The following is a 24,673-nucleotide window of genomic DNA, read 5'->3' as shown; positions in this document are numbered from 1 at the left end:
AACGTGCAGGAGATCAGACGAGGCAAATTCTGCTATAAGCCTGGCACGTTGATTTAAAATTTCTGAATATAGGACAGAGCATATATTATATTCAATTAATAGTTTATAATAATATTTTTATTATTATTAATGGTTAATGAAATCTTTCAAAAAAAATGGTTAATGAAAAATACAAAAGAATATAAATTAAATATTAGATATAAAAAAATATATACTAACTACCTTGTAGTGTGATGGCATCCTGATTACTATTTCAAATTGGTAGTCGTAAGTTCAAACCCAGCGATGGGGACTTAAATTCTTTGAACTGAGAATTTTAAGTATTTCGAAAGTTGAAAAAATTAATCAAACTCTTGACTTATCATTAACATGTTTGATGAATGTATGAAGAATATATAATTTATATGAAAAACTAGTATTTTCACCCGTGCGATGCACGGAATAGAATTATTGTAATATATTAAGAATATTTAAATTGATATATAATTATTTAAGAGTTAATTTCACCAGAGGTCGCTTATCTTTCCTGACAATTTTAAATTTAATCCTAGACTATTGTTATTAATTATTACGATTTAATCTATGTTATAATTCTTAAGTTAATATTCTTACTATTATTATTAACACTTAATTACTTTTAGATATTATTATTACCACTTATATTATTATTATTAGTTTCTTTTCAAGTTCTGTTAGTATATAATGATCGTGAGGCACAATAATAATATAACCATAATTAAATATTCTTCTATTGTATTCCGTGAGTCGCAATAATAATATAACAATAATTACATATTCTTCAATTCTATATTCTTCTAGGATTTCTATTACCATCATTAATTATTCCCTAATTTACCATAATTAAATAATTTGACAAATTATAAATAAAGATTATTAAATAATGTACGGGACAAATTTTTAATAAAAAAATTTTAAAAATTCATTAATAAAATATAATGTTCTCATATTTTTTTCTTATAAACTATTTAATAAAACATTTTTTTTAGAAATTGGTGGGCCAAACCGCCTACGGCAGTTTGCGATGGATAGATCTCGAAATAATACGCGATTTCAAAAAAACATTTGTCCAAAACGGACAACTGAGTCAAAAGTTATGCCGTGCCGAAGTTTTGACACATTACAACTTAAAAAATAAAAAATAAAAAATAAAAAAATAAAAAAAAAAACTTAATCGCCGGTTCACCCGGAGAGGTGGCCGTGGAGGAGGCCGATTCCGGCCTTCATCGCCGCGGCCAGCAACGCGATTTTTGCAACACTGATTTATTATATAGTATAGATAATAAAGAATGATTTTATCGCATATGGAGATGCAGAAATTCAGCAGTGTGGGACGCCACATTGCCGCGCCCAATGGCGGCTTGGACGCAGGCCACGGCGGCACTGCAGTCTTACCGGCAAGTAGCCCGCCGCGGCTCGACACCCCACACAGCAGTTACGGCGGATGGAGACAGGGACACTACCCAACGATGTTATGTGGATGCGGGATACTGGGAAAACACGGGAGAAGCTACATACGGTATTGTGCTTTTGTCTTCGGAGGGATCTTTCCTTGCGGTAAAAAATGGAAGATTACCCAATTGCTTGTCACCGTTTATGGCAGAGGCTTTAGCATGTAAGGAAGCTCTGTCCTGGCTATTAGAAAAAGATATAACAATGGTAACCCTTCAAACAGATTGTTTACAGCTGAGGAATGCTATACGGCAGAGATCGACTATCATAATGTCCTATGTTGGAGTGCTGATAGACCAATGTAGGAATTTAATTTCGTCGTTTAATAATGTCATCTTCAATCATATTTCTAGACAGCTTAATGCGCATGCGCATACGTTAGCTTCGTTAGCATTTGATCAGGATCAAGCTATGTATTGGGATTATATCCCCCTAGACTGCATTGCAGCTTTGATTCATTAATACAATCATTCATTGGTTGGCTTTCAAAAAAGAATGATTTTATATTTCATTGTTTACGGCGAGTTTAGTCAAACTCAATTTACTAAAAAATTAGTACATAAATAGGTCACAATAAAATTAAGTTGAGTAAAATAATATGTAACCGTGTATTGTTAGTAAATATATAACTTAAGTTTATTGTCAATTTTAGAGCACGAGTATCAATAAATGAAACAATAGAATAATGGTAAAAATAGAGGAAATTGGATCTGCAAACCATCTAAGAAAGAAATAATATTCACAACTATCTGTACGGAATTAACTTATTGATTCAGTGTAGTATTTGACAAAACTACGACTCAAAAGAAATCACTGAATCCAAGTATATTTAATGAAAGCGTCAATAAATATTTCATTATATATGAATAATAAAAAAGTTCTACTACATAGACTCCCAAAATTCTACTCCCTCATTTATACTTCCTGAGGTGGCAAATCAGGATTGGTTATTTTTAATCATGTGGGTCCACAGAAAAATTTTTACATCAAAAACATGTGAGAGGGAGTACAAGTTGAGAGTTTAAAATCCCTACCAAAAAAAAAAAAAAATTGAGAGTTTAAAATGGGAGTACACCAAGTATTTTCCATAATAAAATATCAATACTCTCATCAAAACTTATCAAATTAAAACTCTCATCTTAGAGTCATTATTGACAATTTGACAAACTAAATATATTTCTGTTGGTTAAAGTTGTTGACAATTTGACAAAAACATAAAGTAAACATCTCTCTTGTTGGCTATTGTTAGAGCCTAGCTACTATAGTACAAAAATGAAGTTCAATGCAATAAGGTTACATGTCCTATGTCCCCCACCTTCATAATACTCCCTTTTTTTTCACACAATACACTATGAGTGTGTTTAGTTCACACATGCGAATTGAAATCGAAATCAAAATCAAATACTTGTTAATGAATTTTGGTGAAAGTATTTTGCATGTTTGGTAGTATGGTGGAATTAGAATGATTATCAATATTGATATTTGGTTATGTTTAACCCTATAAAGAGAATAAAGGTTTTAAAAATACAAAAACAAAAACAAACAAAAAAAAAAATCAAGGAAATTTATCTTAATATGATGACATCTAAAGCACCAATATAAAAAAAAATCAAAACAAAATTAAAATCTAAAAACACTAATCCAAACTTAAAAATCATATTAGTAGCTAATAATTAGTTGGAATGATACATGTTTTTAATTAGAGAATGAAGTTTTTAATTGAAGGGTAATCAAATCCCATATATAGTTGTGTTTTAAAAAATTGTCAACTAAACACTAATTATGATTTTGATTCTCATTCATGTGTGTAAACCCATGAACCAAACATTGCCTATATTAACTGAAAATAAATGAAATATATTATAACATGATGAAACAATTTAATGACATAATATTTCTTCATATACCAAGGAAGAAAATTACAAATGAGAGTCTATCTTGATAATCTTTACGAAAATGATCGGTTTCATATTTTTAGAGGATGACAAAAAAATATAAAGACCTAGAAGAGATGAATGATGATGAAGCATTATTGCCTCCCTTAGCTTTAATATATATATATATATATATATATATATATATATATATATATATATATAATTAGGTTCTGGTGCGATTGTGCGGTTTAATTTGGGTCATTCATCTCACTTAAATCAACGTCCAGAATTACCAAAATTAAAAAAAAAATGCGGTGGCAATTTTGTAATTTTTGCATCTAGGTCAAAATTAAGGCGAGCGGTTCTGTGATTAATGTGCGTGAGTTTTGTATATAAGATGCGTGAGTCTTGTGCGTAAGGTGCGTGAGTTTTGTGCTTAATGTGCGTGGGGTTGTGCTTAATGTGAGTAGTTGTTAAAACTTAAAGTGTGGGCTTTTGTGCTTAAGGTGCGTGAGATTTGTTCTTAATGTGAGTGGAGTTTGTGCTTAATGTGCGTAGGGTTTGTGCTTAATGTGCGTGAGGTTAGTGATTAATGTCAGTAGTTGTTGAAACTTAAGGTCTGTGAGTTAATACTTAAATTGCGTGGGTTTTGTGCTTAATGTGCATGAGGTTGTGCTTAATGTGCGTGAGTTTTGTACTTAATGTGCGTGAGTTTGTGCTCAATGTCAGTAGTTGTTAAAACTTAAGGTTTGTGAGTTAATACTTAAAGTGCGTGGGTTTTGTGCTTAATGTGCGTGAGGTTGTGCTTAATGTGTGTGGATTTGTACTTAATGTACGTGAGTTTGTGCTTAAGATCTAACACTTAAGGTGCGTCATTTTTAGCTTATGCTTCTTACTTCCAAACACGCGTTTTTTTTTTTAAAAATTTTCATTGATTTGAGCCGTTGATCTAGATTTGATCAACGACTCAGATCTAACCGCACAACCGCATGGAAAGATATACCCGCACCTGAACCCTTCCCTATATATATATATATATATATATATATATATATATATATATATATATATATATATATATATATATATATATATATATATAGGGAAGGGATCATGTGCATTTGTTGCTTCCCGTGCGGTTGTGCGGTGGATTAATGTGCGTGAGGTTTATACTTAATGTGCGTGAGTGTTGTGCTTAATATGCCTGAGATTTGTACTTAATGTGCGTCATGTTAATATGCGTGAGTTTTGTACTTGATGTGCCTGAGTATAGTGCTTAATATGCGTGAGATTTATGCTTAATATATGTGAGTAGTTCCCGAAAATAATACTCCCAAACGCTCCATTCAAAAAGATGGTGTCCAGATTGGGTTTCCATGGTGGTATTCACTATTCAGGGCACTTACAAAACCATTATATTGTGCTTGGGGCGGTTATCATGGTGGTGGTTGAATTGAGACGAAAAGTAAAGTGGGGTTGGAGAGTAGAAAACAAAGATTTCGGCCGGGAAATTGGGTGGTGGTGGACGGGAACCTTTCAACTGCACGAAAATATGGATCATCATTATCAGGGAGGGGCCAATGGCTACTGGGGATGGGGAAGAAGCTGATATCCATATTTTCTGCTGCATTTTACACATTCACGCATATTAAGTACAAATCTCAGGCACATTAGACACAACACTCACGCACATTGAGTACAAATCTCACGCACATTAATAACCGCACAACCGCACGGGGAACCTTTCAACCGCACGGGAACCTTTCACTATATATATATATATATATATATATATATATATATATATATATATATATATATATATATATATATATATATATATATATATATATATATATATATATATATATATATATATATATATATATATATATATATATATATATATATATATATATATATATATATATATATATATTTGAAAAAGTTCATTATTATTACATGAGTGCTCTGATCTCCTCTAGGATATCAATGGAAACAGTGTTGCAAAAATCACGCCTAGGTGCTAGGCGGTCGGCCTCCTAGGCGCTCTAGGCACTCTAGGCGGTCCCCAGGCGCCTAGAAGGCACCTAGCGATTTTTTCAACATCGAATGGAAGTATTGATCCCTTGTATCTCAACTTCTTGGATCTTTTGAGTCTCCGGTAACAAGACAATTTTAATAATTATCATATTTCTAAATCATCTTTGTCAACTTAGTTAACGAAAGTCCATGATAAATCGTCCAATGGTGTTTTCAAAAAAATAAAATAAAATAAAAAGTCGATCAATGGAGGAGATGTCCACACGGCCACACCAATGGTGAAACCACTAATACACTTCCCAAAGCAATTTCTAAACACACCATTGTTGTAGCGGCTTGTGATTGATCATCAACATTAACTTAAAAGGAGAAACTTATCTCATTACATAACTTTTTCTCGTTTTAGAATTCTAATATACATATAAAACTTTCACTTTCTCATTGAATTTTCTCTATGTCAATTAATATTTCACGATTAATGAGAGACTAAAGCGTATCCAATCAAAACTACTCGTGAAGACTTTGAAGCATCCAATTTTAATTTGATTAAAAACTCATAAATATAATTTATTAATAATTTTGACAAAAACTTTCACGTATATATTTTTCATTGATCGAAGGAGAAAATAAATATTAATGTGTTATCTATTATTATCAATGACATGCTATCGTGATAAGGAATATAGAGAAAATATGAAAATACGAAAAATAAGGCAGAATAGAATAAGATGCACATGCCCTGTGCCCCCCACCCTCATAATACTCATGGGTTTTTTGGTAAGTACAAGGGAGATTTTTCAATCTCCATATAATTAATGTTTTATAGTAGAGGCATGTGGTCGGTCCACGTGTAGTCATAAGCCAATTAAGTTTGCTCCATCGCTATCTTAGGATCGTATGGTAATGGTTGTGTGTTTTGCTTTTGCTTTCTTTCTTTCTTTATTTTTTTTTTTTAATTGAACAAAACTATCGGTACTTTTTTTTTTTAAAAAAAAAAAAATTGTTTTTGAAATCTCATTCATCAAATGTCACACTAATATTATGTTGTACAAGTATTGAATTTTTTTTTTTTTTTATTTTGGCAACGAAGAAACAGTATTGATTTCACTTTATCTTCTTTTTATTTATTTATTTTTTTTTATTAAAAGGAGAGGGGATAACCCTCGAGAATCAAATACGCCTGAAGGCCACCGCTCCCAGCTAATCAAGCTTGAGGTCTTTCAAAAGGTCTACGGGTGCATCCTGGAGGTCTCGATAGCCAGCTTGGAATTTGAGAGCCGTCGAGGCTAGCTTGTCTGCCACTACATTTGGGTTAGGCTGGCAAATTTATACTTCTATTTTATTTGTATTATTATTTTTAGAAATTGTAGTCTCCTATTTTCAATATTTCATCATATTCAGTCCATATTGTTATAAATGATTTAATTTTTAGACATTCTAGCAAACTTTAATTTCCCATGTGAGAAAGTAGAGAGCAATTTTTAAGTAATACTAAATTTGTCAAGAAATTAGAAGTTGCGGGTATGTTAGATCTCAAATTATTGGTAATTTAAAAAAAAAATCTAAAAATTATATATGGAGTAGGTTCAAATGACTACAACTTATCTTGTAAAAAATTATGACGGATCACGATCGTCCATTAAGGTTCATCAATAGTTGAAGATTGTAGTAAAAAAAACAATATATATATATATATATATATATATATATATATATATATATATATATATATATATATATATATATATGGGTCAATTTTATAATTAAAAAGTTTGTAATATTTATAAAACTAACCTGCTATTTTTTCTTTATTTTTAACAACCATCTGCAGTTGATCTACTCAAATGGATAAATCATATCAATCCTTACTTTGTACCTAGAAGCATGTTCTCACTTAAATCATCTCATAGGTAAGTCAATGACAAAATAGGAGTTTCTATATTATTAAATCCTTTCATTTAAATAATAATGGGGTGTTGTGATGTGCTTTGGGCGACTGTGTGCACTCAAGCACAATATCACGTGCACCATGCAATGTTTCCAGAATCGTGTATACACACGCTACACTTATACATTACACTATACACTCTAAAATTTCACTTTGCACACGTTCACAATGAAATGCACACATACACATCATGCACCACCACAAGCAAATGCGTACACATATGTACTATGGTACACGCACGCCAAGTATACAATGCACACACATATCACATGAACACAAAATGCACACTAGGCCACAATGAGGTGCACACATTGACGAAAACGCAACAACGGAGACCGACATTGCAAATGCACCAATTGAGCCCACAGTGCACACTAATACATTCTCTCAAAAACTACACAAATCAATTACAAATATAGATAATATTAAACTCAAACGATAGACAATTAAAAAAAGAAAAAAGACTACATCACCAAAGAAATTTAAACTTACCATAAATTTCTTCCCTACAATCATGCATTACAACTATATAAAATACTATATATATTTAAAACAAGCGTTAATATCAACCCAACTATCCTTATGAAAATTAGCAAAATTTAAAAATAAAATAAAAATCATAAAATCAACCACACATCCTCTGAATGAAGAGTGAATATTGTGAGGGGGACTTCTTGTGCGCAGTAAGCAAATGTCTAGCCTCTATAGTTTATGTTCAGTTGAGTTATCATAATTTACATCCTCCCAAATACTCTGTAGTTTATGTTCAGTTGAGTTATCATAATTTACATCCTCTCAAATGCTCTGTCGGGCCGCAGTGTGGGAGGTTCTTAGGTTTAAAAGAATGAAGAGTGAATATTTATCATTAGTGGGAAGAAGAATATTTATCATTAGTTTTTATGTGAGAAGGAATAAATAAATTTATAGATCAAAAGGGAGTTTTATAATATCAATTGTTGTCCGCGTCAATTCTGATTTAGATAAGCTTGTTAGATCGTTATTCAGTTCTAGACGCAACTCGATGCCATCATGCCACCTTAATATATAGTCCAAATAGATTGATTAATGAAGTTGGATTCCAAAATTAATACATCAACCAATTCATATATTGCTATGTAAAACACTAAAACTTGGGGTGTGATTGAGTGGAAGAGACCCATCTATCTTTAATCAAATATTAAGAGTTTAAATCCATAACTTTTGACATAACTCTGATACTAAATTAAAACATGTATTCCATCTCAACTAAAAGTCTAAACTAATAATTGAATTTCACATTTATGATATTATATATGCTCAACAGTAAGGAAGGGATGCCTTAGGTTATTGAATATTTAATTTGGATGTTTTAACAAAAAAGGGGTTAACACATGGACAAAGTAATGCTAAGTAAATGGATGCCTACAGAAATATCTGGCGAGATCAGATGGCCTTATCGTAGTGGAATTTTTGTTTGCAGATAAGGTTAAAGCCCGCATCATTATTATTCTTAGCCAAAAAAATTGACTAAAATTAAGGACATTTACATTTATTTGCGTGTGCCCGTCACTAGTGAAACAGTTATCCAAACTCATAAATATATATATACGTCACACACGCACACATTAATCATCTCACATTAACTTTGAAGAAAATAATAAGAAGACCAAAACCTAGTACCATTCCTTATATAGATTATATCCTGTTTACACAAACTATATATTAAGAGTTAATTACCGAAATGGTTCATTGACTATAGCGAAATTATCAATTTGGTCATTGACTATTTTTTTAACCAATTAAGTTCCTCAACTTAAAAAATCTTAACCAATTTGGTCAACTATTTGACCGTTAGTCAACCGTTAACTTGGGACCAAATTGGTAATTTCGCTATATTCAAGGGACCATTTTGGTAATTAACTTTAGGGGTGGACAATTCAGTTAGTTTAGTTTTCTCGAACCGAACTAGTTTGGATCGGTAATATACCGGACAACCGAACGGTATTGGATTCTTGTATACCGAACGGTTCAATAAAAAATCGATCTGAACCGATCCGAATTGTTCGGTAAAAAATTGAACTAAACCGAATATCATTTGATTTTTTAAAAATATACAATAATAATAATAATAATAATAATAATAATAATAATAATAATAATAATAATAATAATAATAATAATAATAATAATAATAAACAAATAAATAAATAAATGAAAAGTAAATTCAAGTCCCTTGCTGATTGATCTGTCGTTCAGTTCATATTCTCACGGGTATCTCTCATAAATGTTTTATTTGATTTCTTTATGGTTTGTTATCTAAAGTTCTATATTATGTGTTATGGTGTTTACATGGTCCATATCCAAAGTCTAATATATAACAAAATAGCAATCCAAAGATCAAATGGTATTCGGTTCTATTCAATTTTTACCGAACAATTCAGTTCGGTTAGAGACTTCGAGTTTTTACTGAACCGTTCGGTATACAAGAATCTATTACCGTTCGGTTGTTCGGTATATTACCAAATCTAGCTAGTTTGGTAAGTTCGGTTCAAGAAAACTGAACCGGATTGCCCACCCTTAAAGTTAATTACCAAAATGATCCCTTGACTATAGCGAATTACCAATTTAGTCCCAAATTAACGGTTGACTAAAGGAGGATCAAATTGGTTAAGATTTTTAAAGTTGAGGGAGTTAATTGGTCAAAAAAATAGTCAAGGACCAAATTGATAATTTCGCTATAGTCAATGGACCATTTCGGTAATTAACTCTCTATATTAATAAATTTTAATTATTCTACGAATTTTTTTATCCATTATTTATGATATAATATTGTTAACATGGCTTTAAAATATGTCAATTTTTATTCTTTGTGTAATGAAGTGAGAAAAAAAATAAATTATTATTCCGATGTTGAACTTTAAAAAATTAAAATTAAAAAAGTTTATCAACAAGTACATATTTTTGTTGCACGCTACTTTATTCCCCAACCTTGGTTATATTGTTTTTTTTTTTTTTTTTTTTTGAAACACTCATAATTCTTTACCATGTAATATCTAAAAACATAATAAGTGTGGATGGAGGTTATACTCTTCATTTATGTCCGTTTTTTCCGTTAAGTTTTATGATACATTATGCTATAAATGTTGTACTATACAATATTTTGGACAAACATACCCCCACCGTTATAACTTCTGTTATCTTTTCCACTATTGCTATCATACACATGTATCCACCATATATTTTCTTATTTTTTATCCACCATGCTCTGTCGGGTCGGAGGGGGGGGGGGGGGGGGGGGGAGGGAAGGGGGTTGCTTAGGATTAGGGATTCAACCTTTTGGGAGAATAATATACACATTATATATTGGGATTATATATTAGTTATTTCTTAAAATATAAATATTAAATTTATAAAAATGTTTTACATTATTATTATTATTATTATTATTATTATTATTATTATTATTATTTACAATAATTTAAATATTTAAAATCTAAATATATTTAAATTTTTAATATAAAATATTAATATTGGGCATCTATTTTTTGTGCATCGCGCATAAGAAATATTCAATCATTATTGTGTGGACCATGGTCTACACAAGTTGTGTGGACCATATTTTGTCAACTATAAAATAATGTACATTCAATACAAAAATAATGTACATTCAGTACAAAAATGATGTACACTGTATTCAGGGGATGTACATTATTTTTATTTTGAGTATACATTATATTGTATAATATACATTCAGTACAAAAATAATGTACATTTAGTATATTAAAAATGTACTTTTTATTATGGTCCACATAACATTGTGTGGACCATGATCCACACAATAATTTGCCAGAAATATTAGTCTATTGTATATGTTCTTAAACTTTTTTGGCCCAAAGAATCAAAGGCTCAAAGTCCCTAGATAAATTGTTGGTCCACACAGTGCTGTATGGACCATAACAAAAAGTACATTTTTAAGATAGTTGAATGTATTGTTGGCACGTGCATTCGGTAGTTTGCCAACACAAGGCTTTATTTTTTAAATTAAAGTTTATGGGCATCATAAATTGTATACTTAATGGCTTGTTTTTCAAACAATTCCTTTCTAAGCCACTTCATCATTCTTGATAGATCAATACAAGAAAACAACTAAATTTCAAAAAGAGCTTCCTTTTATAAGAGTCTTAGATTCTACTTTTATTGCACATCTGGTGTGAGAAGTGAGAACATTGGATGAACAATTATTTGAAGAAATTAAGAAAGAGGGGCGTTGGGCTCTTCTTATAGATGAACTCAATCAACACCCTTCTTTCCTTGATTTTTCTATGCGGGCTTTTTGGAAAGTAAGAAATGAACTCGTGTTTAAACATATTTAATGGAAAAATATTTACAAATACACACTTATATTCTTTTTTAATATTTGTACATTTTCTTCAAATTTCGTACTTTGCTTTCTTTTTTTCCTTTTTTTTTGTGCTTTGTTTTATCATTTATCATAATGTGCTACTTAAATAAAAATTAGTATGAGTTTGTTTTTATTATGGTAAAGATAAACGGAATTGCTCTATTTTAAAAGTCAAAATCTATAAAACCATATTTTATACAAAAGGTAACGATCAATCACGCATGTACGAGGAAGTGAATTCAAAGGAATATTTTAGAATGAGAGTAAAATATTTGATGAAGATCATGCGGTGTATTAATTATTATTATGCCATTTGGTATTCTTTATTTGCCAAACACCAATTATATTGCACTTATTAGTGGAGCCATTAATTATGTTTCTTAAACAATCTGCAACGATGTTAGTATTCAATATACTCCGTAGATCCCAAAAATATTGTCTGTTTGTCCTAAAAAGAGATGATTAAGTAATTAGAGTATCTACTCAAATGTCATGAGTTTATTATTATCAATATCTTTTCGTTCAAGCTTGTCGTACATGATCTTTCTAGTACAATTAACCTTATATATATATATATATGTGTGTGTGTGTGTGTGTGTGTGTGTGTGTGTGTGTAATTTACGTGTTATTACACATGAGCATAGTTTGTGCACACATTTGAATAGTGATTGTACGTTTTCTTCATCACAAAAATAAAAAGTTTAAAAAAATCATGTTTCAACTTACGCATACAAATTTAAGAGAGTTATATAGATCCTGTTTGGTAAAATAGTTAGTCTATCAACCAATTTTGGATTGTTTGACCACTATTAGATGTTTGACTTGGTTAAACAACTTTAATTAATTAGTTTTTTGTATCAGTTTATTGCTCGAAAACACTGAAATTCAAAAAACTGCTCAAAACAACTTTTTTAGAAAGCCATTTTGTATGTAATCAGATATCAACTAACAATTAACTTACCAAACATCTTTTTACAATCAGCTAATGCTATCAACTAGTCAAATCCACTAACCATCAATCAGCTAAGTAGCTAACAGCTATTTTACCAAACACCATTTAATATATTTGATTAAATGATATATTTCTACTGTTATTTATAATAAATTTATTATAAGCTATTTTTGAATAATGAAGTTATAAATATTGTTATATATATTTACAAGGAGAGAGAACATGCATGTTGGAGCATTCTAATATACAATATACTAATAGATTTCTTTCTTTCATTTTTACCCCTCAACTATAATATCCTTTTCAAATTAGGCCCCTGGCTATCAAGATTGCCTTGCTTCTTCTTCTTCTTCTTTTTTTTTGTTCAGTTTATTTTGTACTTATTTTTCAGTTTAGGTTGGTCAAAAAAATTGAAAAGTGACCAAATATTGAAGAAATTGAATAGTCATATCAAAATTAGAAATCTTGATAGTAATTAGAGACATAGATTTGAGAGGGGTATTATAGTCAAAATTATATACTAATAGCATAAGTGAAACCGGCGGTTACAACTATGCTACGAATATGTATGCTGCAAACAAGTAAAAGAGGACACTCGATTGGTCAATTGATCGTTGGTTTACCGGGTGACTACTGAGCGATTTGAGGCAATGTTTTATTACAAGTAACGAGCAATTACAAGTGAAGTATATTGCAATGTATGGTAAATCACAAGTGGTGTGATGTTACAGAGTACTGAATATTACAAGTGATGTGTTGTTATTACAATGAGATGGATCTCACAAGTGAGGGGAGGAAACCCCCCCCCCCCCCCCCCCCCCCTCCCTATTTATACTAAGTAAGTCGGTTGTGCATTTAATGATCCAGATGCAAGTTGCTTGACGTGGCGCGCTCACGTTGGTCTGCTCAGTCGGTAGCTCTGCATTTACTCGTAGACTAATTGCTTAGGTGATAGAATCATCATTTATGCACGATGTCAGCCACCCTCCTTGCAGGCACAAGTGGATCTCCTTTACTTGTAGCATAAGCTAAACCCTCCAACTTGCAAAGTGGGTCAAGCAGCAAACCGACCGGGTGGCCCTGACGGACCGACCGTGTGGCACTCTACTGGCCGACTTCACGGGTAATCCTGGAGCGTCTTTACACATCACCAGGCTTTTCAATACGAGCGGTGCAACCGGGTGACACTATGTTGGGTTCCTATTGATCGAGTAGCACTCCGTTTGAATCATATGGACCGCGTGGCACTCTGTCGGGATCCTACTGACTAAGTGGCACTATATTGGGATCCTACTGACTGGGTAGTCTTACTACGCATTTACCCATCATATACTAATAAGAATACAACTTTTATGCCTTGAAATGAATGACTAAGTATAGTATAATTATTGTATCTAAAAATCATGAATTTAACTTTTATTAATATTTTTTAGTGAAATAGATAATATTTCTGGTGGTTTATTGGGCAGAGGAGTATCCTTACGTCTAGGATACGTGGCACCCAAGTAGACGGGCAGAATGCATAAGGGGGAAGGTGTACATAACCATACTCTAGAATGTTATGCCACCCTATCTTCTCCCATTAATTGGTCTAAAAAGTTACAACTAAAATGACTACCATTTTACTATTATATCTTCATTATTCTTGTTGTTTGATCTTCAAGCCTAACCTTTTCACTTAATTGTGGACACCCCAAGTCTAGGATTCAACAACAATATTCATTAACTATCTGATTTTATAACAAAAAATATATATATAAATCATGTTATTATAATTTATATATATGCGCCCACCAGATAGATGCAACCTCACATAATATCATATTAAATTAGTACACACAATCATTCATATGTTAGGTATTGCCATTATTTTTGAGAAGAAAAAAAAGAGGCACTATATTTTAGAAACACCTATCAATTGCATGTGGACCTCCCTTGTCCAACACCCCAAAACAAAAATCTATCAAACTTTTAAATTCCACATTACATCAAAAACCTACTAAAACATATAAAAATCAAAAGCCATAGCTTCTAGCAAACCTCCCCCATATAAAATGTTTATCTATTGTGTCCAACACCTATGACACTTAGTTTAATTATTGAGATCTTATTGTCTCTTATTTCCTGCTACTAAAGTCGCCTATATATTATTGAGTTTTATTATTATTATTTAGATGATAATGAAAATCGCAACTATTATTTAAAGGTGTATACTATTGTTTTTATTGGAATTTGAACTTAGAATCTTGTAGTTATTAAACCAACCGCTCAATCAACTTTAATGAATTTGTTCCATTTTATTATTGTTGTTGTTAGTTTGATAGCCAGTGTTCTTAATGTCCTGAGTCCAATTCCTGGAGTACATATGAGGTTGTCCACTATTATTAAGGAGTATTATTTTGTATAATACTATGATTCATTGCTTACACCTATTATTCGAATTTTTTTTTTTATTGAATCTTTTGCTAATTTTAAGTCAAATTGTTATTAAATCTCATTTAATAGGTCTTCCTTGATGCTTATTGCGCTATTTGTAATGTTCATATTTGAAAGTATATTTAAAAGGGATTGAATCTGAAACCCATTTCACTTAAATCACAAATACACAAATAATAAATTATTTGTCTATTATTTATTATCATTTATCAAGTAAACGTTGTGTATGTCAAATTTGGTCTATATACATACGATATGATTAGGCAATGATCCAATCAATGTAATTCACAAAATATAACACAATCTGAAATTAATATGTTACTATACTCATTTAATTTGTTTTTTTTTTCTTAAAGGAAGGGGGACACCCAACATATACACAATATTCACCTACACTAAGGCTCAAACACTAAACCTCCCACATAAGGGACCAAACTGGATACCAGTGGACCACAAACCATGCCAATATTTAATTTAATTTGTTGAATACATTATTCAATTCATTTTAGTTGTCATCAAATAAGTATTCTTTAATATGTTTAATGTGATTTTTATATTATAAATTTTATATATCAATGCTAAATTAAATATAAGAAAAAGGGTATAAATAACTTAAATTAAATCTCATAATCAAATCAAAACCATAAAATCTCTCTCTCTCTCTCTCTCTCTCTATATATATATATATATATATATATATATATATATATATATATATATATAAACTCTTGATGTAATAAGTCAATTCATGATTTTTCAATGAATATAAAGTTTTATTACAACTTAAGAGTAAATTTAAGAGGTAAATTTAGAAGAGATCACAAAATTAGATTATTCCTTATTAATTACCTTTGGTATTTAATTATGTATATTAGTACATTACTTCCTATTATGGCTATTATTAAATATTTCTATATTTGTTCAATACCAACAATCTTTTATTGTAATTATGCATATTACATTATGACTTCCCTTTTATGGTTATTATTATTAAATATTTTCTATATATGCTCAATGCCAACAATCTTTTGTTCTTATAAAATATTGAGAGTTGTTCATCTTAAAAAAAAAAAAAAAAAAAAAAAAAAAAAAAAAAAAAAAGTGAAGAGGAAGGGAGAAACTCAATTAACTCAACCTACTATCAGTATCGTGTATTCTCCAATAGCATCATCAATTAATACTCAGCGTATCTTCGTTAAAAGAAATTCTAGTAACTGTAAGTCACGTTCATATCTATTTAAGCTAGAAGCAAGATTATTATATATTATAGTTTGCTATGTATACATATGTAACCCACACATATCATATATTGTCATGTTAAATGTTATTTGTATGTCTCAATTAAATTATTCGTAGCATAATGAGTCATTTCTCCTTCTTATTATTTATGATTACTTAATTTATGAAAATAATCAATAATATAAATATTGTTCCAATTAAAATACATTATTAATTTACACGGAGTATGTGATAACTTAAAAATTATAAGCATCCTAGGATAAAAAAAAAATAAAAAATAAAAAATGAAAAGCACACAAGAAGAGCACGTTGACTTGTTATCTTTAATAGAGAGTAATTAGAACATTAGAAGAGTGAGTAAAGTACAGTAAGCAACGTTAAACCCAGATTTGCAGTCTTAAATCACAAGGTTGTCGCATCTGGTAATGATTCCGGGAAGATTCGCACAACTGACAACGACCACTCTCCGACTCTCTCTATCTCGTCCCCATCCTCTGCGGCGCTGCCCATCTGTCTAGCTGTGTTCATCATACCAGCTGATTGCGAGAGAGAGAGAGAAAAGATAACATTTTTCGTTTGGTAAAATTTGAAGTGCAGAAAGAATTTGCCCTGAATAATCACTCTTCTCAGAGACTTCTTTTCCGTCCTTCTAACCAAAGCTCGTTTCTTTCAAAGCAAAAAATGGGTTGAAAATCCCGAGCTAAAAAAAGCAAGAAAAGAAACGGGGTTCATTCATTTCAGGTGATTCAATCCGATTGCCTATTGGGTTGGGTTTGGGGTGTTGTGTTGTGTGGTTGGAATTGATTGGAGTTGGGGTTCTCAGCTTGACCCCACTGGGGAAATTCCTGTACCAATTGCCGAGTAAAAGACAAATCTTTTTTTTTTTTTTTCTTTCTATTGAATATAGGTGTATCATGTATGTGAGGTATAGTGCTGGGTGTGGGGGTTTTTGGTAAAAGTACCAGCTTTGCTCTGCACCTTTTTCTTGGATGCTTGTAATTAATTGAGTGGGAATTCTTGTTGGATTTCCTTCTGTTTAAGCTTGTATAGCCGCCTTCTATAGCTCTATCACCAGTGGAATAAACTTTTTCTGTAAAAAACAGAGGCTTCTACAATGGAATTTGATGAAGACTCCACTGAAACTAAGGGAGGGATGTGGGTTTTGGACCAAAAACTTGATCAACCTATGGAAGAGGAGGCTGGAAGGCTAAAAACCATGTACAGAGAAAAGGTAAACATTAAATTCTCTGTTTATGCTTTTCTATGCTGGATTGTTGGGTTAAAGCCTAAAGGATATCCTTTTTATCAGCTTTCTATTGGATAACTCAGTTGATTCTTCTTCTTTCTTGCTGTATTTGCATTGGAACTTTGTTCTGTGATTAGGTAGGCCAAGTACAGAATTAGTAAGAACTAACCTCATGCTTCTGGGGTTTAGTAATTAATTGATTACCCTACTTTTGTTAAAGCTTAGAGTTTTTTTTAATGGATGTTTCAACTTTTAAGGTAATTCATTGCAATAGATTTAATCTAAATGTTGACAAAGACAATTATTTTCTTGATCAGTAAACTTTGACTTTGGGTTGGCACCTGCTGTTTATGATCCAGTTAGTGACTTGTAAAGTTCAGGTGTTAGTGTGTGTTTGGTATCAGAGCCAGACCAAAGGTCATGGGTTCGAATCTCAACGCCACCTATAAGCGACTACGGTCCACGTGTTGCTTAGAACCCATCGCACACGTGAGGGGCGTGTTGAGCATATAGCCATTAATGTGCAATCCAACTATCAGCTTAGGCTTTTAGTTGAGATGGAGCACATGCTTCAATTGTGTGATTTTTTAGTCTTTGTTTGCTGATTCGGTTTGTTTTTTTATTGCAGAAGTTCTCCTCGATTTTGCTATTGCAGCTTGCGTTTCAGAGCCTGGGAGTGGTGTATGGGGACTTGGGGACATCGCCTTTGTATGTTTTCTACAATACATTTCCCCATGGGATTGAAGACACCGAGGATATCATTGGAGCACTTTCATTGATCATCTACTCGCTCACCCTTATACCGCTCCTCAAATACGTTTTCATAGTGTGTAGAGCGAGTGACAATGGCCAAGGTAGTATGCCAATCCTAGAGTTTGACCATTCAATCGTTTCGTTAATGTTTGGTTGGAATTAGATTTCGCATAATGAGTTCTTACAGTTACTGAACCGGCAAAGCTTATGGGTTGCCCTCTTTGCTGTTTAGGTGGGACCTTTGCTCTTTATTCGTTACTCTGTCGACATGCTAAGATAAAAACCATTCCCAATCAACACCGGACGGATGAGGAGCTAACGACTTATAGCCGTAACACATTTCACGAGCAATCATTTGCTGCAAAAACAAAGAGTTGGCTGGAAGCATATGCATTCAGAAAAAACGCGCTGCTTATTCTCGTCCTTGTTGGGACTTGCATGGTAATTGGGGACGGAATTCTTACTCCTGCTATATCAGGTACTTATGTCTTATTAATTCGACCAATTAAGTGGGCTGGTTTTGTTTTGGAAGCTTATTAAACTATAATTCCTGACGTGACTAGGTTGTATAAGGAAGCTTAATGTAACTATCCTTTATTTGTGCAATTTTGTCTTGAAATGCTTAATCTGACCCCGACTAGATTGGAAAAAGACTAATTTTTGCGCTGAATTGTTTGGTATGCTTAAAATTCTCCAGTTCTTTCGGCTTCTGGTGGAATCAAGGTGGAGCATCCAAAGATGAGCACTGGTACTACTCTATTCCGAGACTGCAGAAGCTATATTTCTCGTATATGTTGTATGTTATGTAATTTTATGTATTTCTGTTTCCGCAGATATAGTTGTGCTTGTTGCGGTCCTTATACTAGTTGGTTTGTTTAGCATGCAACACTATGGTACAGACAAGGTCGGGTGGCTTTTTGCTCCAATTGTACTACTTTGGTTTCTTTTAATAGGAGGTATAGGCATTTTCAACATCTGGAAATACGATAGCTCGGTTTTGAAGGCCTTTTCCCCTGTATACATATATCGGTATTTCAGGAGGGGAAGGAAAGATGCCTGGACATCCCTCGGGGGAATCATGTTAAGCATTACAGGTTTTCCCTCCTTCTAAATCCCCGCAATTACTTCTCTCCTCCTTTAGTTCCCGTGATTGATTTGAAGTTTTTGGATCTAATTATTGTTCGATCACTATTGGCAGGTACCGAGGCGCTTTTTGCTGATCTTTCTCATTTTCCTCTGGCTGCAATTCAGCTTGCTTTCACGGTTATCGTTTTCCCCTGCCTTCTTTTGGCCTACTGTGGGCAAGCATCCTACCTCATTCAACATCGAGATCACGTGAACGATGCATTCTACCGTTCTATTCCAGGTTTGTCTTGGTCTGTAATATGATTAGTCATTACTTCATTTCGGATGCGGGGAAATTTCCTTAGATGACATATTTGTTGAAACACAAAAGTTTTGTACAAAGGAATCCATGAAGCTCATTTGTGATAACCAAGCAGCTTTGCATATTGGGTCAAATCCAGTTTTTCATGAAAGAACGAAACACATTGAAATTGATTACCATTTTGTTCGAGAGAAAGTTGCATCCGGAGATATTACTGCTTCCTTTGTAGGCTCAAATAATCAATTAGCTGATATATTTACTAAAGCTTTAAGAAGTCATAGGATTGAATACATTTGTAACAAGCTTGGTGTATATAATATACATGCTCCAGCTTGGGGGAGTATTGAAACACAAAAGTTGTGTCTGTAGGAATATGTCTGTTAATTGTGTAGAGTTTGTGTCTGTAGGATTGTGTCCTTTAAATCTGTATATATTTGTTTGTTGTCTCTCCATTGAGACATCGAAGTAATATAACAAATCTTCTACATCTCTCTCAACAATATTGACATTCAATTCTTTTTCGGCAGATAGCATATATTGGCCCGTCTTTATCGTTGCTACTCTAGCTGCTATTGTCGCGAGCCAAGCCACCATATCTGCTACGTTTTCGATAATCAAGCAGGCTCTAGCGTTAGGCTGTTTTCCGAGAGTTAAGGTCGTGCATACTTCGAAGAAGTTCCTCGGACAGATATATATTCCGGATATCAATTGGATCCTCATGGTTCTTTGCATTGCTGTGACGGCTGGATTCAGAAATCAGAGTCAAATTGGCAATGCTTACGGTGAGTTTGTCCATCAATATACATGCTCGTCTTTATAGAAATCATGATTTAATTTGACATGTTCGAAAGCATTAAACCCTAATACATGACAACAGGCACAGCGGTCGTGATAGTCATGCTCGTCACCACGCTTCTCATGATCTTGATAATGTTGCTAGTCTGGCACTGTCACTGGATTATCGTCGTTATCTTCACGGGATTATCTCTCGTGGTGGAGTGCACTTACTTCTCGGCGGTTCTTTTCAAGGTCGATCAGGGCGGTTGGGTTCCGCTTGTGATTGCTGCAGCTTTTCTGATAATCATGTACGTTTGGCACTATGGCACGGTGAAGCGCTATGAATTCGAGATGCACAGCAAGGTCTCGATGGCTTGGATTCTCGGGCTCGGCCCGAGCTTAGGCCTAGTTCGTGTTCCCGGGATAGGGCTCGTTTACACCGAGCTAGCAAGTGGAGTGCCCCATATTTTTTCTCACTTCATCACGAATCTACCAGCTACACATTCAGTAGTGGTATTCGTGTGTGTGAAGTATCTCCCCGTCTATACAGTCCCGGAAGACGAGAGGTTCCTCGTGAAGAGGATAGGACCGAAGAACTTTCACATGTTCCGGTGTGTTGCAAGGTATGGTTACAAAGACCTTCACAAAAAAGACGATGATTTTGAGAAGAAACTGTTTGACAACCTCTTCACATTCGTTCGCCTCGAGTCCATGATGGAAGGCTGCTCGGATTCCGACGAGTACAGCGTGTACGGGCAGCAAACACAGCAATCGAGGGATTTCCTTCTGCCGAAGAACAATGGCAACACATGCACGAGCACAGACCTCACGGTGTCCTCGGTGGACTCCATCGTGCCCGTGCAGTCTCCTAGGCACGGGTGCAACATGACCATGTCGTCGGGGCTCGACAGCACGCAGACAGAAGTCGACGAGCTGGAGTTCTTGAACGCTTGTAGAGATTCCGGGGTTGTACACATTCTTGGGAACACAATAGTGAGAGCAGGGAGAGATTCTCGGTTTTATAGGAAGATCGCCATCGACTATATATATGCATTTCTTAGGAAAATATGCAGGGAAAATAGTGCAATTTTCAATGTGCCTCATGAGAGCCTCTTGAACGTTGGACAGATTATATATGTATGAATTTTTTCCCCATCAATAAGACCATTTTGAATTCTTGGACAGTTTCATGGCTTGCTCTTTTTCTCTCTCTGTTGTCAATTGCATCTAGTTCCTTACCCTTTAGCAACAGTTTAAATGCCTTGCCCAGAAAATGCAAATCCCTCGCCCCAAGAGCCCCCATATTGCACCCTCGACAAGATGATGGAGGGATAAATTACGGTGATAGATATATTATGATCAGAGCAAACCGACCCGCGAAAGCGGAGCAAGGAAGTATGGAATGGACTTGGGGCTCCGAGGTTGAGCCCCGTGCTCGGCTCAAGGCGCCTCGGCCATATGAAGTCGGCTATATGAGCTCGACCATGTGAGCTCGGCTCTATGAGCCCGGCCATGGTGAGCTCGGCCATGTCGAGCTCGGCACGGTTGACCCGCGGATTCGGTCTCGGCCCGGGCGCGGTCAACACGGGAGATGCAACCACTCCTCGGTTTAGGTGGGGCGGTTGGGGAGTTTGACTTGTATAAAAACCCCCAAACTTGTCTTATTAATACACGTTCTCATTATCTTACATACTTTGTCATAACAAATCATTGTAATAGCCTATTTACGGCATTTAATATAATATACGGTCTCTGCGACCTTTACGACATCGTTTCGTCTATTCATTCCTTTACTATCTACATTCTTATCTGGATTTAGTGATTCGGGTCCACCCCGAGTAATCAAATCCATCATTCGCCATGGATGACTTATGTGTAGTGTAGTTATTCGGCCAAAGGTACTCTTGGTAACTCAGTACCTTCTTAGGTGGGAAGACCCGTGTCGGGTGTCTACAAGAAGCACATTACATTGGGTGTAACTCTCATATTGTAGCTGTCATAAATCGATCTTGCTTCCTTGTCAATAATTTATCACATTAGTACCAACTGAGTTGCCCTTGCATGAACAAACCTAAATGTCTAATCATAAGAGAGGGAAGACCAAAAATTGTACTTAACAATACATTTATTATTAAAGGATTGAGTCGATTGCTAGATGTTTTATTAAAATGTTTGTCAACAAAGACCAAAAGTCGTACTTAACAATACGTTTATTATTAAAGAATTGAGTCAATTGCTAGGTGTTTTATTGAATGTTTGTCAGCAAAGACCAAAAGTCGTACTTAACATACGTTTTTTAAATGTTCGTCAGCAAAGATAAAAAATCATACTTAATATGTTTATTATTAAGAGATTGAGTCAATTGCTATGTGTTTTATTAAATGTTTGTCAGCAAAGACCAAAAGTCATACTTAACATACGTTTTTTAAATGTTCGTCAGCAAAGATCAAAAGTCGTACTTAACATACGTTTTTTAAATGTTCGTCAGCAAAGATAAAAAAAATCATACTTAATACTAAGAGATTGAGTCAATTGCTATGTGTTTTATTAAATGTTCGTCAATAAAAACAAAAAATCATACTTAACAATACGTGTTTTTTATTAAAGATTGAGTCAATACCTTAAACTCAAAATTACCATTTCTCTTAAATAAATTGATTTAAGTGTATAATCTCTAAAACACATTAGTTAAAATTGCATTTTTTGGGTTAAGGTTTTCTGATTTCACTTTCATATACTGCCCTTTCGTTAACTAAAAAGTTAAGTCAAACTAAATACTACCTTACCTACTTTTGTAATTTTTTTTCTTTTTTCATTTTTTTTTAATTTTAAAACAGTACTGTATTATTCAAAAAAAAAAAAATAATAAAGAATTAAACCAGTATATGCATAGTAGGGCATTTCACACTTCTGAGTTCTGACAGGTGAAGAACCATATGATATATTTTAAAGCTTGTTTGTTTTAAATAAAAATAAATTATTATACCCTAAAAAACAATACCAATTATGCTGACTTGCTGAAAACATGTTTATTCATTCGTTATTAGGCAAAACAAAACAAAAACAAAAAAAACAAAAACAAAAAAATCAGCCCTACTCACACGTAATTATTACGGAGTAAATTGAAATATGCCTTCTTGGTATTTTAATTTATTGCATACTTTCTCAATCTACTAAAATATAAAGTGTCACTATCCCCACTAAGATTTAAATTTGTAATTTCCCGTTTGAAAAAATCACAATTATGCTGTTTGATCACAAGGTCTTTGACACCTTCTGGTATTTATTTTCTCGTCATTATGACAAGCCATTAAACACAAAAATAAAGAATGTGGGAGATTAGAAGCTATCTATTGACAATGTTGATTTGAGTTGGTCATAAGAGTCGTCTATTAACTTTATTGGTTTGACCTGATCAATTATGGACAATCTAGACTGATTTTAGGTCATCGTGATCTATTGACCTTCTTAATTAGTTTGAAATGATCAATTATTGACAACTTATACTGATTTAGTGTAATGTAATTATTTGTTAGATAAGATTACAAAGTAAATTTTACCCCTCGCACAACTTTGACTAGCAACGCATTATCGTAAGTCAAAAGGAAACAACATTGAATTCAAACATTTGAGACAAAAATACTAATCACATTTTTTTTTGGTTACTTTGTTAAGAATGTGTTTGGAGAAACAGAAGGAAGAGCGACAAGAAAGCCACAGCAGAAGTAATAAAAGAAGAAATAAAATCTGTTCCACAAGGTGTTGTACATAAATTGGTGTTGAACAAAAAAAAAAAAAAAAAAAAAAAAAAACCAAATTAAGGATTTCAAGCAATCACGTCAAAGTCTCAGAGCTGTCAACCTCCCAAAATTAGTCCACCCAAAATTCACCAAAGAATCTACCATTTCTCCCCTCAAACCGCATGCCTATCTATCTCTTTCCCACTCCCAATCCATGGGTTTATAAACGGTAAAAGGATGTGGATTTCTCCACGTCTTCTTTTTTGACCCATTCAACGTTTATGGTAACTACTTAATTCTGAAATTTTGTTTAAATTGTTGTAGTATTTATACATGTAACACAATTGTACTTTTATACCTTACTCATAAACAATGTTGAAAAAATCGTTAGGCGCCTGGGGACCGCCTAGGGCGTCTAGGTGCG

General features: G+C 33.3%; 1 protein-coding gene and 1 long non-coding RNA gene across 3 annotated transcripts; both read left to right on the top strand.

Moving 5' to 3' along the window:
* Positions 1–4,690: 4,690 nt before the first annotated feature.
* Positions 4,691–13,179, top strand: LOC109165084. Its single transcript, XR_002051485.1, has 3 exons — positions 4,691–4,767; positions 5,506–5,511; positions 13,168–13,179. It is a non-coding gene; the product is annotated as an uncharacterized LOC109165084 (long non-coding RNA).
* A 3,587-nt stretch (positions 13,180–16,766) lies between these two features.
* LOC109165646 (potassium transporter 10-like) lies at positions 16,767–21,693 on the top strand. 2 transcript variants are annotated; one of them, XM_019314496.1, is made up of 9 exons: positions 16,767–17,087; positions 17,450–17,577; positions 18,221–18,446; positions 18,578–18,823; positions 19,043–19,093; positions 19,179–19,439; positions 19,544–19,711; positions 20,260–20,514; positions 20,610–21,693. In XM_019314496.1, the coding sequence occupies exons 2-9, from the start codon at positions 17,461–17,463 to the stop codon at positions 21,650–21,652; spliced, it is 2,367 nt and encodes a 788-aa protein (XP_019170041.1). In that variant the 5' UTR covers positions 16,767–17,087; positions 17,450–17,460; the 3' UTR covers positions 21,653–21,693. The 2 variants fall into 2 exon arrangements, with proteins under 2 accessions (XP_019170041.1, XP_019170040.1); XM_019314495.1 differs by having other exon boundaries at positions 16,767–17,577.
* Positions 21,694–24,673: the final 2,980 nt, after the last annotated feature.

The sequence above is a fragment of the Ipomoea nil genome, unplaced genomic scaffold, assembly GCF_001879475.1.
Source record: "Ipomoea nil cultivar Tokyo-kokei standard unplaced genomic scaffold, Asagao_1.1 scaffold3069, whole genome shotgun sequence".
NCBI lineage: Eukaryota > Viridiplantae > Streptophyta > Magnoliopsida > Solanales > Convolvulaceae > Ipomoea > Ipomoea nil.
The sequence above is the reverse complement of the archived record's forward strand: the minus strand, read 5'-3'. Positions and strand labels throughout refer to the sequence as shown.

Excerpts from the sequence above, each read along its gene's own strand:
- LOC109165646 (XM_019314496.1), top strand. The coding sequence starts at position 17,461 with ATGGAATTTGATGAAGACTCCACTGAAACTAAGGGAGGGATGTGGGTT. Across the intron at positions 19,094-19,178 it reads GCATCCAAAGATGAGCACTG|ATATAGTTGTGCTTGTTGCG; the intron begins GTACTACTCTAT and ends CTGTTTCCGCAG. Across the intron at positions 19,712-20,259 it reads ATTCTACCGTTCTATTCCAG|ATAGCATATATTGGCCCGTC; the intron begins GTTTGTCTTGGT and ends CTTTTTCGGCAG.